General features: G+C 42.2%; 1 protein-coding gene across 6 annotated transcripts in view; it reads left to right on the top strand.

Moving 5' to 3' along the window:
* LSAMP (limbic system associated membrane protein) overlaps nt 1-15,111 on the top strand; it is a 1,229,080-nt gene that overhangs the window by 1,125,586 nt on the left and 88,383 nt on the right. The window contains exon 8 of one of the 6 annotated variants that reach the window (XM_033941216.1): nt 8,599-8,648. The exons of the other annotated variants lie outside the window; for them this stretch is intronic. Within the exon in view, the coding sequence (XP_033797107.1) occupies nt 8,599-8,633 (35 nt within the window). The 3' untranslated portion in view covers nt 8,634-8,648. Of the gene's footprint in view, nt 1-8,598; nt 8,649-15,111 lie in introns of those variants that run through there. 6 annotated transcript variants of the gene reach the window in all.

Raw genomic sequence — 15,111 nt, forward strand, 5'->3', positions numbered from 1 at the left:
TAGCTGCTGAATGTCAGCGGTAGGTCCCCTCAACGTGATTTAATCAAACAGAAGCAACAGGTGTGATGCGATAATGTCACAAGCATGCGTATGATGTCACCACGTTGCATCCACGCATACGCAGATGTCCTCCCGCTGCAGACCTGAGCTGGAAGCTTTTCAAACCCTGGACAGAGTGCCGGGTTTTGAAAAGCCGTCTGGATGCCTGGACATGTCCTCTAAAAGGAGGACATGTCTGGGTAAATCTGAAAAACAGGTAAACCCAGTTCTAGTAATATTATTTGTCATGGAAAAAAACAGGAATCTTAGTAAGCTGTAATACTGAGTTCCTTTTTCCAGAGGACACACATATAAAGCAGAGATGTATATAGTATCCAAGGATTTATTGAACAAATCTTTAAGAGGACCCAACAGAACTTCTCTGAGCTCCCTTGATATCCTGGGCCCATGGCTTTGTCCATCTTCAGTTTTTCAAGTTGTTCATAAACAGTTTCTCCTGTGAACAGCACAGTTTTCACTCATGTGTAACTTTGCCAGCCAATAGCGGTCCTTCTCTAGGATTTTCATCTGTGAACACAGAAGTATTTCTTTGGCATAATTGCTTTATTCTCATCACTCCCCGCAAAGTTTTTCATAGCTTCTTTCAGTCTCGCAATTCCAGTTTTTGTCTTCCTCCATTGACTAATATACCTGAAAATTTCTTTGTCTTCCTTTTTTCCATTTCTAGCCATTTGTTCTTTCACTTGTGCTTTCACTAGACATATCTCTTTGACACGCAGCTCCTGATTGGTGAGGCCCAATTTTAGTGCAGGAAGAGGCGGTCGGAGCATACTGCAAGTGATTTCCTTCACTCATCGGCGCTCCGGCTGCTCTCTCCTGCCTCTCCGGCTGCCCTCTCCTGCCCCTCCGGCTGCCCTCTCCTGCCCGGTCATTCGCGTTCAGAAAATACCATGAATGACTGGGACCGTGAATCGCTGACCGCGAATGACCGGGGGAGCACTGTACTTATTGCTTTAGTAAAAGGGCTCCTTAGTTACTGTAAATGTTGGAACATTATTAAGAATTGTAAAAGAAAAAAAAAAATCAAGCTCAGATGAAAACTGTGAAAAAAACCCAACAAAAACCCCCAGCTGTTTTCTTCAAAGTGTAGCTCTTGTTCAAATAATGAAGATTTTACTTGGCAGCATACCAACAGGCATGATTTGCTGGAAGTGCCTGTTCCAGCACAACATCTGGTATCCAGAAGACATTGATCTTGCATATAGGAATGACCCCAGTACCAGACAAAGTATTGGAAGCTCCTTCTGGCTCAATGACATCTAGCCATACTAATATGCATTTTACCTTCAATAGGGCATCACCGAACTATGTGTAATTTTTATATATTTTTAAGAACACCACCTCCTGTTTTATCAAGAATGAGTGACTGTATTATATACTCAAAGTTAGGATATAATATTTATGTTTATTTAAAGCTTGCTAGGCTGCTCCCCTGATACACAAATCAAAATGGTTTGAAATGCTCAATAGGGTAGACAAGGAGGTTCAAGAAGTTAGAGGAAATAAAGCTAGGAGGGAATCAAGGAATAATCCTTATAGTGGGAGTTACCATCAACTCAGCCTAACACAGCACAGACTAGTCCTCAGGAAATGCTAACAATAAAGAAGTGCTTGAATTCCTTAAAATTGGTCTTGGTCCAAAGAAACACTGGGAGGTCATTCCAAAAGGCTGCTGAGAGGTAGAAAAAAAAGCTACCTACGTGCCTCGCAAATTCTATTCTTGCAGCGGTCAGAGGTGAAATAACAAGAGAGCAATATACATAAAACATCATTCTCATGTACAGTACAATGACTGATGTTTTACAGTGGGAGCGGATCAGAGCTGCAATAACCCTGCAGAAGTCTTTCAGCCTAGCCTCCCCATCCATTATGCATGTTGATCAGAGCTTTGTTCAGCTCCGACAGTCAGGATAGAGGAAACCACAAACAAATCTAATAAACTAAATAAAAAATTTAGATTCTGATCTGGTTCCAGCTTTCTTTAAAGTGTAAAACATATCACCCCCCTCCGTCCTATTATACTTCCAGTGCAATCATCTCTCTCCTCCTCCTCCTTTCTTTAACCTGATCTCATTCAGCAGTTGTCAAAGGTATTAGATACTCTGAGGTGACCCTTCAGCTTTGTGCCCTCCTTAAATAATTTTCAGGCACATTGTGGTGGTGGTGGGAATTCATCAATACATGCTACTGTTAAAGATGGGTGATTTTACTACACATTGGATAAAATGAGATTCTGTGCTAAAAAAAAAAAAAAAAAAAGACTTGTGGTAAAATAACCTGTCTTAAAAGTAGCACACATTTATTTAGTAGGGTTTATTAACTGCCTTTTCATGAAGAGATTCACCCAAAGCGATCAGATACTCTTAAGTTTTTTTGCTATCTGTCCTGGGAGGCTCACACTCTATCTGTGGTACTAGGGGCAGTAAAGAGTTAAATGACTTGCTTGGAGTCACAGGGAGCAGGTTGGGATCAAACTCACAACCTCAGGGTGCTGAGACAGCAGCTCAAACCGCTAGGCCACTCCTCCCCATTGATGAATTTCCCCCTTAGTCCCACCCCTCCTCCCCCTTCTAAGATTGTGATAATTAAACTCAATGATGATCATACCAATGCTATGCCTCCTACATCTAAATCTATATCTAAATAGATATAGAAATATATATATATATACATACATAATAAAAGCAATTTTTTTAAATAAATCTTTATTCATTTTTAAAACTCACAATAAGTGTATCATAAAATACAATCATTTTATACTTTAACATCACTTAATATATTATCAAATTTGAACTCTTATCAAATATTCCCTCTCCTTTATGCCCAACAATTATTCATAAGCAAAAGAAATCATGAAATATTCCCACCCCTCCACCCCACCCTGGACATGTATGAACAAAAGGGAAAAAGCAATAAAAGCAATTTCTAGAAGCCATTTATTTGAAAATTTCCCACCCTCTCTGAAAGTTAAAGTATACCCAGTTTTGTGGTTTTTTTCAGTTTGTGTGGATGAACCTTTTATTTTTCTTCAAATACAGTTGCTCTTTTTCTTTGACATATTCCCCGCCCTAGAACCTACCACCATAGGTGAGCATTTAGAGTTGGATTCTCAAAACTCACCAGTAAAATCTGGCATGTTGACGTAGTGGAATAATTTGACTTTTATGGGCACATGATGCTCCAGGGCGGGGCCTACGGCCCGCATTGCAGCACAGGAGGCCGGAGGAGCAGGAGGGATTGAGCACCCCTTCTGTTTCCAACTTTTAAAGATATGGGGAATGGGAGGGGGCATCTGCTGGCAGGAGAGAATGGGCATCCCTCCTGCCATTTGTTTAGGGGGGGAGGAAAGGGGCCGATGGCAGGAGGGAGTGGGCATCCCTCCTGCCTTACTTTTAAGCATGAGTCCGGTGTTTGGCGGGTGGGCGGGGGTGTTCGGCTGGGCGCGGGTGGGTGGGGGAGGAGAGAGCTGATGGTGCCGATGGCAGGAAGGACTGGGCATCCCTTCTGCCATTTGTGGGTCACGGGGGTATGCATTTGTCGGGGGAGTGGTTTTTTGACAGGTCTCTACCTGTCTTTTATTCATTTTTTTTTTTTAAATATATGGGGGGCACATATTTTGCGTGTGTAACACAGGCAAAATATCTGTGCCATGGAAAAAAAAATGAATAAAAAAGACAGGCAGACCTGTCAAAAAACTGGCAGATGTGTCGGGTAACAGTTACCAACAGGTCTGCAGCAGTTGGGTTTTAGGATAGTAAAATCCGATTCAAAATAGCCAAGCAAATGTTAGTGAATCAATTGTTTGGTTATTTTGCATGGGGTTTTACTAATTTGCCTGGGTGGATCAGATTGGATAGGAGATTAATCGGACAGCAGTTTAGTGAATCGGGTTGGGGAATAGGAACTATCGCAAAACCAGTAAAACTGGCTTTGCAACCATCCTTACAGGATCGGTAAGTTTAGTGAATCTAAGCCTTTATACTGTGCCTCATAACCTGCTCATTGCTGAATTTCACACTTAGCCAGCTATGCTTTTGTGAGCTCTGAAAACCCAGAAATTCAATGCAAAAACCCGGACATGGCCTGGCATTGAATTTCTGGGCATGGCACTGGCTGCGTGTTGCAGAAACACTAAATATACTGGCTGAATATCACCCTCAGCTCTATAACTGGTGTAAATCTTCATACCTAGAATATAGGTAGATTTGTGGTATGTTAATCTATGATGAAAAGCAGGTGCCTATGTTTCTTTATAGAATAGGATCAAAATTAGATGTAACATAAGGCACCTAAATGTAGGCACTCCTTTATAGAAATACCTTTCATATGTCTCCAGAGTTACAATGGAATAATGGACCTATTATGTGCAATTGGCTGGGGTAATTTTATAAAATGTTTCTACATGTAAAACCTGTTTTACTTAGAGATAAGGGCTGTATTAAAATTCGGTGACCACATCTGTAGGTAAAATTAGGTGCATGGAAAGAGCATCCCTACTGTTACATGATCTGTGTAAAGGTATTCCTGAGAGTTTAGTTTGGATAGAGCAGCGGTCTCAAACACATGGGCCGCGGGCTGCATGTGGCTCTCCAGGTTTATTTGCGGCCCGCGGTCTGGAGGCCATCATTCTCTTCCTTTTGGAGCAGCAGCCGGCTCGTTCACTCAAAGCCGCGGGTTGGCGGCTCCTTGCGCTATCCACTACTGCATCGGAAGCCTCTCTGATGTCACAACATCAGAGAGGCTTCAGACGCAGGCGCGGATCTCGCAAGGAGCCGCCACCCGCGGCTTTGAACGAACGAGCCGGCCAGACACGCTGCTGCTCCAGTGGCGTACCAAGGAGGGGGGGGGCGATCCACTGTTCTCTTCCCTGCAGGGCCGACCAACTCTGGCGGCCCGACGTCAATTATGATGTCTAGAGGACGTCGGAACGTCCTTTCCGACATTAGAATTGACATCGGGCAGCGAGAGTTGGTCGGCCCCATGCAGAAGAGAAGCAGGGAGATGACCTGTTCCCGATAGCGGCAGCAGCAGCAGCCTATTCTGCGGCGGCGGTGGCATGGGGGAGGGCAGGAAGGAAGGAAGAAAGAAAGAAGGTGGGGTGGGGACAGGGAGCCAGAAAAAAAAAGCAAAAAATGGGGCACGGAGGAAGGAAGAAAGAAGGAGGGGGGACAGGGAACCAGAAACAAAGCAAAAAATGGGGCATGGAATCAGAGAAAGACAGACAGAGAAAGAAAGAAAAAGTTGGGGGAGGGAATGAGGTCTGGAGGAGAGGAAGCATACAGGAGGCTGAAAGAAGGGAAGAAGTATTTGATAGTCAGAAGAATAAAATGCAACCAGAGACTGATGAAATTACCAAACAAAGGTAGGAAAATGATTTTATTTTCAATTTAGTGATTGAAATGTGCCAGTTTTGAGAAAGAAAAGATATTGAACTTTAAATGTGAGTGCTGCAGAAAAAAATAGAGTATTTGGAGGGCCGCAGAAAAAATAGTTAATGTCTTATTAAAGAAATGACAGTTTTGCATGAGGTAAAACTCTTTATAGTTTATATATCTTTCCTTTTAACTGTTAAAGGAAAGTTTTATAAACTATAAAGAGTTTTACCTCATGCAAAATTGTCATTTCTTTAATAAGGCATTAACTATTTTTTTTCTGTGGCCCTCCAAGTACCTACAAATCCAAAATGTGGCCCCGCAAAGGGTTTGAGTTTGAGACCACTGGGATAGAGCAAGGGCAAATTTGTCATGTAAATGTGTATTAGACACAGGGGGCCTGTTTCTACAAACGCGCATCCCAATGGTAGTTGGCAGTATGTGTCCTACTGCCATCTCTTAACCAATCAGGACACTTTTTTTTTTTTTTAAGAAGGATGCTATTTGTCACACATCTATGGAGACGCATAGGGATGCTTAAGCACACCCAAGGTGAGGTATGGGTGTAGTTTTGCCTGGAAGTGGTCTTGGGCATTCTTAAGCTTCCCTATGCATCTCTAAAGGCATGAGTCAGATGCCTTAAATGTAGGCCTGCAAAATTCTGGCCTACATTAAAGGCGTCTGTTCAGTAATGTAGATGCGATTCTCTTTAGGACGCTTATGCATGCTTGACACACGATTGGTGGTCGCCTCTTAGGCGTCCTAAAGAAAATCAGGCCCAGAGAGTAGAGTTATGCCTTTGTTAAAGTATATTTGGTTCATTACTGCTCTTAAAAAATTTTGTGCACTCTAAATTGATTTAAAGCATGCTAACCTATAAATTAACATATTTTAAGTCAATTAATGCATGCTAAACATTTTTTAATATGTTAAAAAAACACATTTTATTAAAACATATGTGTAAAATAAAGAAAACATTCCAAATTTTGGAAAATAATTTCCAAATGAATTGAAACTTTTGCCCTGTGCATATCTTTAGCATAAACATATATATTTACATATTTTTCAGAGTGGGTATAAATTTATGTATGGTCATTTATACACTGTTGAGGCTTGTACTGGATGCCTATTTTTCAGGGCCGGCTCATGGCATGGACCAGGTGAGCATTGGCTCAGGACACTGAGTCTCAAGGGTGCTGATAGTCTGCCTTACTGGTTTCTTTTCTGAGGCCAACTCCCTGCTCCTCCATCTAGAAGCAGCACCTCCCACCCCTCCAACATATCTCATTTCTCTCTCTTCTCCATCCCTACATTTAGCAATTTCCCTCTCTCTCAGGCTTCCCCCCTACCCCCATCCTACCTTTAAATGGATTTTTCCTTTCCTGAGCAGCAGTAGCGTTTCACATAATGCTCCTTGTGCCAGTCTGAGTGTACTCCCTCTGCCATGCTCCACCCCTTTTGATAAAACTTCCTGTTTCCACAGGGATATGGCAGAGACAATTGGGGCTGCTATGGGAAGCATTATGTGAAAAGCTTCCACTGTTGGTGCTCAGGAGGAGAAAAAAAAACAATTTAACAGAACACCAGGATAGCTGCCTGAGCATGGGCAGGTAGGCAAGGAGGGTTGTGTTGGGGGAGGGGGGGAGATGTCCAACCCACGCATGGAGGACCAGGAAAGAATCATGCTGGACAAGTGAGACTTAGGAGCAGAGGGGGAGAGGGAAGGGGAGGAAGGAGGGGATACAGAATTGTTAGACCCATTCCTAGAGGCCCAAATTTGGGTACCATTTACGTAGGGCTCCTTTTACTGAGCTGCGTTAGGGCATTAAAGCACAGAATAGTGCGCGCTACATTGCCACGCGCGCTAGATGCTAATACCAGCATTAAGCTGGCGTTGTTCTAGCCGTATAGCGTGCGGTAATACCCTGCATGCACTAAAACCGCTAGCGCACCTTAGTAAAAGGAGCCCTTAGTTTATCCCGTATTGCCAAACCCCATTCTTAATGTCCAGACTTATCATAATAAAACCTGAGTCACATTATTATAAAATGATAGAGGCAGATGCTACCTTATAGATCATGGGTGTCCAACCTCGGCCCTCACCAGGTCAAGTTTTCAGGATTTCCAAAATGAATATGCATGAGATATATTTGCATACAATGAAAGCAGTGCATGCAAATGGATCTCATGCAGATTCAGTGGGGAAATCCTGAAAACCCAAATGGATTGCAGCCCTCAAGGACCAACGCTGGCCACCCCTCGTATAGATAAAATAATTTATTGGAGTATGAACTTTGAAGGACCCGAGTCCATTTCTTCAGATGTGATCCTCAAAAATTCATGCCTCAATAAATTGGTTAGTCTGTAAGTGCCACCTGCGTCTGTCATTTTTGCTGCTACAGACTTATGATGGCAGACCTTCTAAATAATATGTTTTGTTCTAGAAGACAGACATGTGAACCTGCCATTCCACAGAATATGGTTTGTTTGTACTTGTAAATTTATTTAAAGCCTACTCTGTTAGAGAGGGGTCTAGAATCTTGTACTGCCTAAAAAAGACCTACTCTCGATTCTTGTAAGCTTGTTGAAACTTAGGGTACTAAGGCACATTAAGTGCTCTAAACAAATTCACGTTGATTACCAAGTACCAGGTGTGCAATTAGTTTATGGGAACTTTTTCCAATCAATAGCAAGTTCTCTTGGGTATGTCCTAGCATGCTGCACCGAAGTGCTAAGCCGGGTTAACCCACAAACATCATAGTGCTCACCCTGGAACTTATCAATTAATTATACATATATATATATATAAATTCTTTTTTTTTTTTTGCAATAAATATAAACATAAGCTAAATAGTACCCAAAGTGCCATGTGTATAACAAGCATTAAGAATTCAAAAACATTAAATAATGTGAGATCATTTTTAAGAACAGTCCACTTTGGGTCAAAAATGAAAATCAATTACAGTCATCAAGCTTAAAAATTCAACCACAGTGACTTACCTTGAAGGAGAGAGTCTATGTTCACCAGATAAAGGAGGTCCATTGAAGGGAGTGCCTCAACTGATCGCCCTACAGAGCCCCTTATCGTGTCCTTCGTCGGGGGCAAACTCAGGGGCATCTCCCACTGTATAGTAAATCGATGCTGCTCTTCTTCCTGTTTCCACAGGGATATGGCAGAAAGAAGAATTGGGGCTGGTATAGGGAGCATTATGTGAAATACTACCACTGTGGGTGCTCAGGAGGAGGGAAAAAAAACCAACAATTTAAAAGAAGACCAGGATATTACTTGTGACATCATGGCTCAAATCATAACTTATTAAGAGGGAATAAAGAATTAATTCTTGGAACACAGAATTATTGTTGATGGGTGGTCACTGGAACAATATGGACTAACATTTAGTTGCCTGCCATTTATGTAAGAATGGAAGGAGCTATATATCCCCAAAAGGTTCTTACCTACTTCATTGAAAAGGCATTAGTAGATTGGTTTACTTTAAATATGTACCAAAATCCAACTTTTTAGATGATTTCAATGCTACTTACCAAAGACAGTGAAGAAAAACACCTTTATATTTTCATTAAAATAAGATACTGATTGGAGAATGACCCTGAACTTTCTTTAGATATTAGAATAGCTGGTTTCCTAATAGCTATAGTTTTTATAATCTTTATTCTTACTAATATACTTATCATAGGTCACAGAGCTCTTTATTTGTATCCGAGAACTAGAACTCAGATGATGCTAGTAAAAATCTATATGAAACAAACTAACCGTTTCTTCTGAAGGTCCTCATTGTTCAAGCTGATTGATTAAATACTGTACTCTGAAGAGGCAAAAGCTTAATAGTTGTCATAAGTAAGGCCAGTGGAAGCTGAAAAAGAAGGCACATTGGCTTCTAGTTTAAAAAAGCATCTATTGAAAGATCTATTCAGATTTGGAATGGAGAGTTCATCTGGCTTCAGGTTACTAGGATAAAGGGCATTGTTCCTGTTTTATGACTTATTCAGTGCATTCCGATTGCTTTCAAAGATGAACAACCCACCACAATGTTTTTTGTTGAGAGCAAGAAGGCCAAATATTTTGATATAATCTTCTAAGGTCAATGATTCAATTACAAAGAAATGTTTGGAGCTAGTATATAAAAACCACTAAAATGCAATATATTACAGGAAAACCAATGTTAACAAATATCTTCAGAACCAATTTTTTTTTTCCAACTTTCTAATGTGGCATATCTGTGTTCAATTCATCATCATATTTGTTTTTGAAATGAAAAATACTATTTTGTATTCCTGGATTTGGTCATCATTGTGAAGCAGATAGGGTTGTTGTTTTTTTTCCTGGTGCTATATAATCCACCAAGAATGCTGAGATCTGAGAATCGCCGGTTGTTAGACATAAAGACAGGGAATAATGTCCAATATGTATGGACTAAGAACTCATGTTTCTCTATTGCTGGACCAGCAATGTGGAATGCTATGTCTGGAAACTTACGGTTTTGTAGAGATTTATTGCAATTTAGAAAGTTGTTTAAAATGTATTTGTTTGTGCAAGCTTTCCTACGTTAATATCTCTTTTTCTAATATGTTAGGCCTCTCTGCTAATAATAATGTCCCCTTTAAGCAGGGCTTGTTATCTGTTCAGGTTCTTTTAAGTGCATGTTTTGATATTGTAAGAGAGTGATGCCATTTGGTAAATGGGTGTAGTTGATTGATGATATAGTTGTTAAGATATATGAATGCACCAGTGTTTTATTATTTTTACTGTGGTATGTGATTTCTTTGTAATGTTGTAAATTGGAATTATGCATGTGTACTTTCTGAGTCGACAAAGGTGGATTATAAATATTTTAAATAAATAAATACAAATATGGGGTTGATATTCAATGACATTTTTTTTCCAGCTACAAGTGGCTCACACCCAAAGAAGTGCTGTCAGACCCGGATTCTGTATAGGACGCCCAGTCTCAGAAGCCACCCAAGTGGCTTTTGAGAATCACACATAGGCATCCTATACAGAATCGCGCCTAAGCCCTTAATAACCCGATTCTCTAACCGACGTCCATGTTATAGGCGCCGATTAGAGAATCAGGTTACCGCTGAGCTTGTTGTGGCAAGGGATTGCCCTGCCGTAATAAGTTTATGGAAGCCCCCCCCCCCATAGATCGCCGGCAGAAGGGATGCCCCTGTCGGACACCCCCATTTCCCTGCCAGCCTGCTCAGCTCCCCCCCCCCCCGGACTCACCTCCACCCCCACCCAAACCCACTGAACCCCCCCAGACCCAACAAACCCCCGGATTCCCCTCTAGCCTTTTTTTGATGGCTGGCTGGATGGGTCCATCTTGCATTTTCATATGGTTTTTGTTTTTTAACTTTATCTTTATTGAATTTTCAAAATATACACAAGATAACCTTGTTCAAGAAAATCAGCTGTAAAAATACAAAATTAAATTAGTTCTCAAAGAAAACAAATTAAACCTTCTTAGACCACAATCAATCCTTAGAGAGTTCCTGGAAAATGTGAAGAGAAACAATATTTCTAGAAATAAGTTGATATATAAAGAATAGGCTTAGCAGTAAGGTTCCCTGTACAACTTAATTAACACTAGCAGTAGACAACTTCTTCATATCAAGAAATGCACGCAAGTATTCAGGTAGAAGAAATACATATTTCACTGCAAGGTACTTAACTAAACATTTACATGGGTAGGCTAATAAAAAAGTTGTCCCCAGCGTCACTGCCTCAGTTCTCATTGCCAAGAAAAGTTTACGTCTCTCTTGTGTTTGTCTTTTGACGTCTGGGTATATCCAGACCCTTTTCCCCAAAAGGCATTTTCATATGTTAATTGCTAATGCAACAGATAACATAGAGCAGATCACAACAGGTCTGAAAATGTAGCTAACTGCACTAGGCCATTTGCCATGCAGTTAGCACAGGGTGGTGGAACTTTTCTCTGTTAACTACATGACAGCCCTCTTAGAAATGCTCAGAACATTCCAAAAGTTACCAAAGAGGTTTTGCAGCTGCTAACTGTTAACTTGCAAAATCTTAGCACACTTTGGTAAACAGGGATCTTAATGCCCCAAAGCAACAGTCACTACCTAGAAACGATTTTTATTAGAAAGCATAGACAGATACTGGTGCTGATATTTAGAGTGATTTAAGTAGGCCAGAGAGACTCTGGACCACTTAAATTGCTTATAGTCACCCAATCACTGATATTCATGGGGACTAATGGATAGGAACTTATATACCATTTTTTTGGTATTTACACAACCACATTCAAAGTGATTCACACAAAGGTACTCAAGCATTTTCCCTATCTGTCCCAGTGTGCTCATCTCATAATCTATCTAATGTACCTGAGGCAGTGGAGGATTAAGTGACTGGCCCCTGGTCACAAAGAGCAGTGTGGGGTTTGAACCCAGAATCTCAGGGTACTGAGGCTATAGATCTAACCACTGTACCACACTCTCCTCAAGTTAGGGTTACAAGACTTCCAGATTTCCCTGGACATGTCCTCCTTTTCGAGGACATGTCCGGGGGGGTCTGGACGACTTTTGAAAACCCAGCACTTTGTCTGGGTTTTGAAAAGCTTCCTCGAAATCACATTAGACGGGAGAGCATCCGCGCATGCGAGGATGCCCTCATGCTCAACAAGAGCAGGCAGGGATGGGGCGGGGCTAGGGCGAGATTGGGGGGTAAAACTGTGGCATAATGGGGTGGGGATGGGTGGAACTGGGCAGGTCTAGGGGGCCCAGATTTTACTAAAGTAAAATCTGGTAACCCTATCTTCAGTGCCACTGAATATTGACTCTGATTGGCAAAAAAAAAAAAAAGTGATCGAGTCAGGGGTGGGCCAGGGGACTGGGAAGGAATCAAGGCTTATGTAGGCCTTGGCAATATTCAACTGAGGCCTGCATAAACTAAGCAGGTGAATTTAGGACAGCTGAACAGCCAGTGCAAAACTCAACTATTCATGATTTTTAAATATATATATATTGTGACCAGCCAGGCCTTCTGCCAGTACAGGTCCCAGTCAGAACAGAAGGCAACAAGGTGAAACAGAAATCCCGGGGAGGAATTGGGAAGGATCAGGTTATGAATGAGCTAAATAATAGCACTGACCACCGGGGGAGCCCAAGAGGCCCTTGGAACACTGCCAGGGCTGACACAGCAGGGCGGGGTCCCAAGGGATATAAACCTGTCCCAGACAGCAGGAAAGGAAGCCAACTAGGGAGGAAGTTAAAGCCTTGCCTCCCTAGGAACCCTGATGAGCTGAACAGGGACAACAGACCTCAGGCCATGGAAGTAGAGGATTTTGAGCAGTCAAGAGAATGGTCTCAATTGGAAGAACCCATGGACTGTCAAGATGCCTGTGTTACTGGAGAGGATAGCTTCCCTGAGCCTATGCAGGTTAATTGGACTTTGAGACACAATCAGTGAGTGATTTTTTTTTTTTCTTTTGGCTGTTTTTGGAAGCTGTGTTTTACCTTGAATGCTGATTGTGTTTGTATGAAAGCTGAGAGAGAGATAGAGGGAGAGGTTTTGCATTCAACTGGGTGGGAATGTGAAAGCCTGTTTTGAAGGCTAGCAATTTTTGGCAAAACCTAATTCTCTCTCTCCCGTTACCTGGCAGTCCTAATTAAGGTCTGTCAGAGGCTTTCTTTATTTTGCCAAGAACTAACAAAATTGAATGAACTCAAATAGTGAACTGTAGTCTTATGGACTGATTGCAGTAACTGCTTTTCTGCAGTTAGCTTAAGCTCTGTTTGGAAGCTAAGGTCTCCAAGAGGAGGTGAGACTGAAGAAGCAGTAAAGCACAAAGTGTAAAGTTAATTGTATCCACTGCAGTTGACTTGTTTTTTTTCTTGGAAGTTTTCCTTTTTGTATTATGTTTTCTTTTGAATGCTGAATAAGGAATATGAGCTGATATTCGTGGACTGTTTAAGGCATTACTTACCTGCTATGGAAACAGTGAGTAAACTGAACCATTTATATTAACTGATTGAGTGCTGTGACTTTTTGGTGTTTTTTTTTTTCTTGATTTTGAATCCAGTCCTGCAGGGTGACTCCAGGCCGGGTCACACGCAAGCATATGTTTTGGTGTAGTCATCAGGATTTCTATGAACCCCTATCCAGGGTTGTACTGATGGCCACATAATGGTATCAGGAGTGGGATGTTTGCACCTCCTGCAGGACACTTGTGAGCACTACATTTGAAAAAAAAAAAAAAAAAAACGTTTTTCTTTTTGGCTTTTTCAATTTCTGGACTTGTGCTGAAGAAGGCATACGTAGCTTTCTGTATGTTGTTTTGAATTTTGGACCACATGGATAATGAACTAATTGTTGGTGGTTAAAAGAATATTTTGTTTTTTCGAGTATTTTCTCTGGAGTTCCAGAAACCTACTTGAAGGAGTGGTTTACAGCCGGAACCCGGAAATACGTGGAACAGAACGGCAGCATATCCTAGGAAGGAAAGCTGTGGAGAGTCAGTGTGAGTTGGAGCCAGTCGAAGTCGCATCCACCTTCCGGAGCTGTGAGCCAGTTCCACCCAGAACCTGTTCCAGGAGACCAGAGTTCCAGTGTCGGTTCCAGTGATCCGGAGTGCCAGAGGGAGCAAGCCGTGCGGAGAACGACTGGGGGCCAAGGAGGCCCAAAACCCAGGGCGCAGACTCACCAGTACTATTGGTAAGGGTACCTAGGCTGGGGGGTCTGGTAAAGGGGAGGAACATTGGTACCAAGCAGCCACACTTGGGTTCCTTTTCTTTTTGTTTGCTTTTCAGGAGGTTACCATGGAGCAAGGCCCGATTTTGGCAATACTGGCCGAGGACGACCGGAGACAAACCGAGGAACTGAGAGGCCTGTTGGAGACCAATGAGGCACGTTGGCAAACTCGTCTGGACGCAATGGTGCGGCAGTACGAGGAGCTAAGGAGGACTATACAAGAGCAAGCGAAAGTCTTTGCCCATATATTACAACAGACTTTAACTCCTCTGGCAAGTCAAACTCTACCCAGTATTCTGCAGCCCGCTCCGGTAGGATTTAACATTTCTACACATTTAGAGTGGTTAGAGACTGTTCCCCGAGATATCCCAGAAGTCTTGCTCACTCCTGAGACCCTAGAGGGAAGTAGGGATCATATTTCTGCTAGCCCAAATCCCTCAGGAGTAGGCCCGAGTCGGAGACCGCTACTTGAACCTACTCTGTGGCAAAACTCTAGTGGGTTAGAGGTAAGGAGGGATAGGGAACCCCTCGTTAGAGTTACCTCTACCCCTTTATCATGGCCTAAGACACCGAGCAGTAAAAGGAAGTGCTATAGGTGTGGAAAAGCCGGACATACCCAGAGGTTCTGTCAGGAAGGGAGAGACTTAGTAATGTACCGGGAGTCTAACAGACCAGACATGTCAGGATGCCAGGTCCCAGTGTGGGTTGCTGGGGAAAAAGTAATGGCATTATTGGACACAGGGTCTGAACAATCCGTTATTTCACGCCAAATGTGGAAACGGATTGGAGGCCCTCCCTTAAGGAAGGGTGGGCGGAATAAAGTGGCGGTGAGATGCGTGCATGGGGATGCTAGACGATACCCACTGACTAAAATAGAGTTAGAGCACAATAAGGAGAAATATAATCTTCCTGTTGCAGTTGTGCAGTCATGCCCTTTCCCGGTGATTCTGG

The sequence above is a fragment of the Geotrypetes seraphini genome, chromosome 4 (genome assembly GCF_902459505.1).
Source record: "Geotrypetes seraphini chromosome 4, aGeoSer1.1, whole genome shotgun sequence".
In the NCBI taxonomy this organism is placed as follows: Eukaryota; Metazoa; Chordata; class Amphibia; order Gymnophiona; family Dermophiidae; genus Geotrypetes; species Geotrypetes seraphini.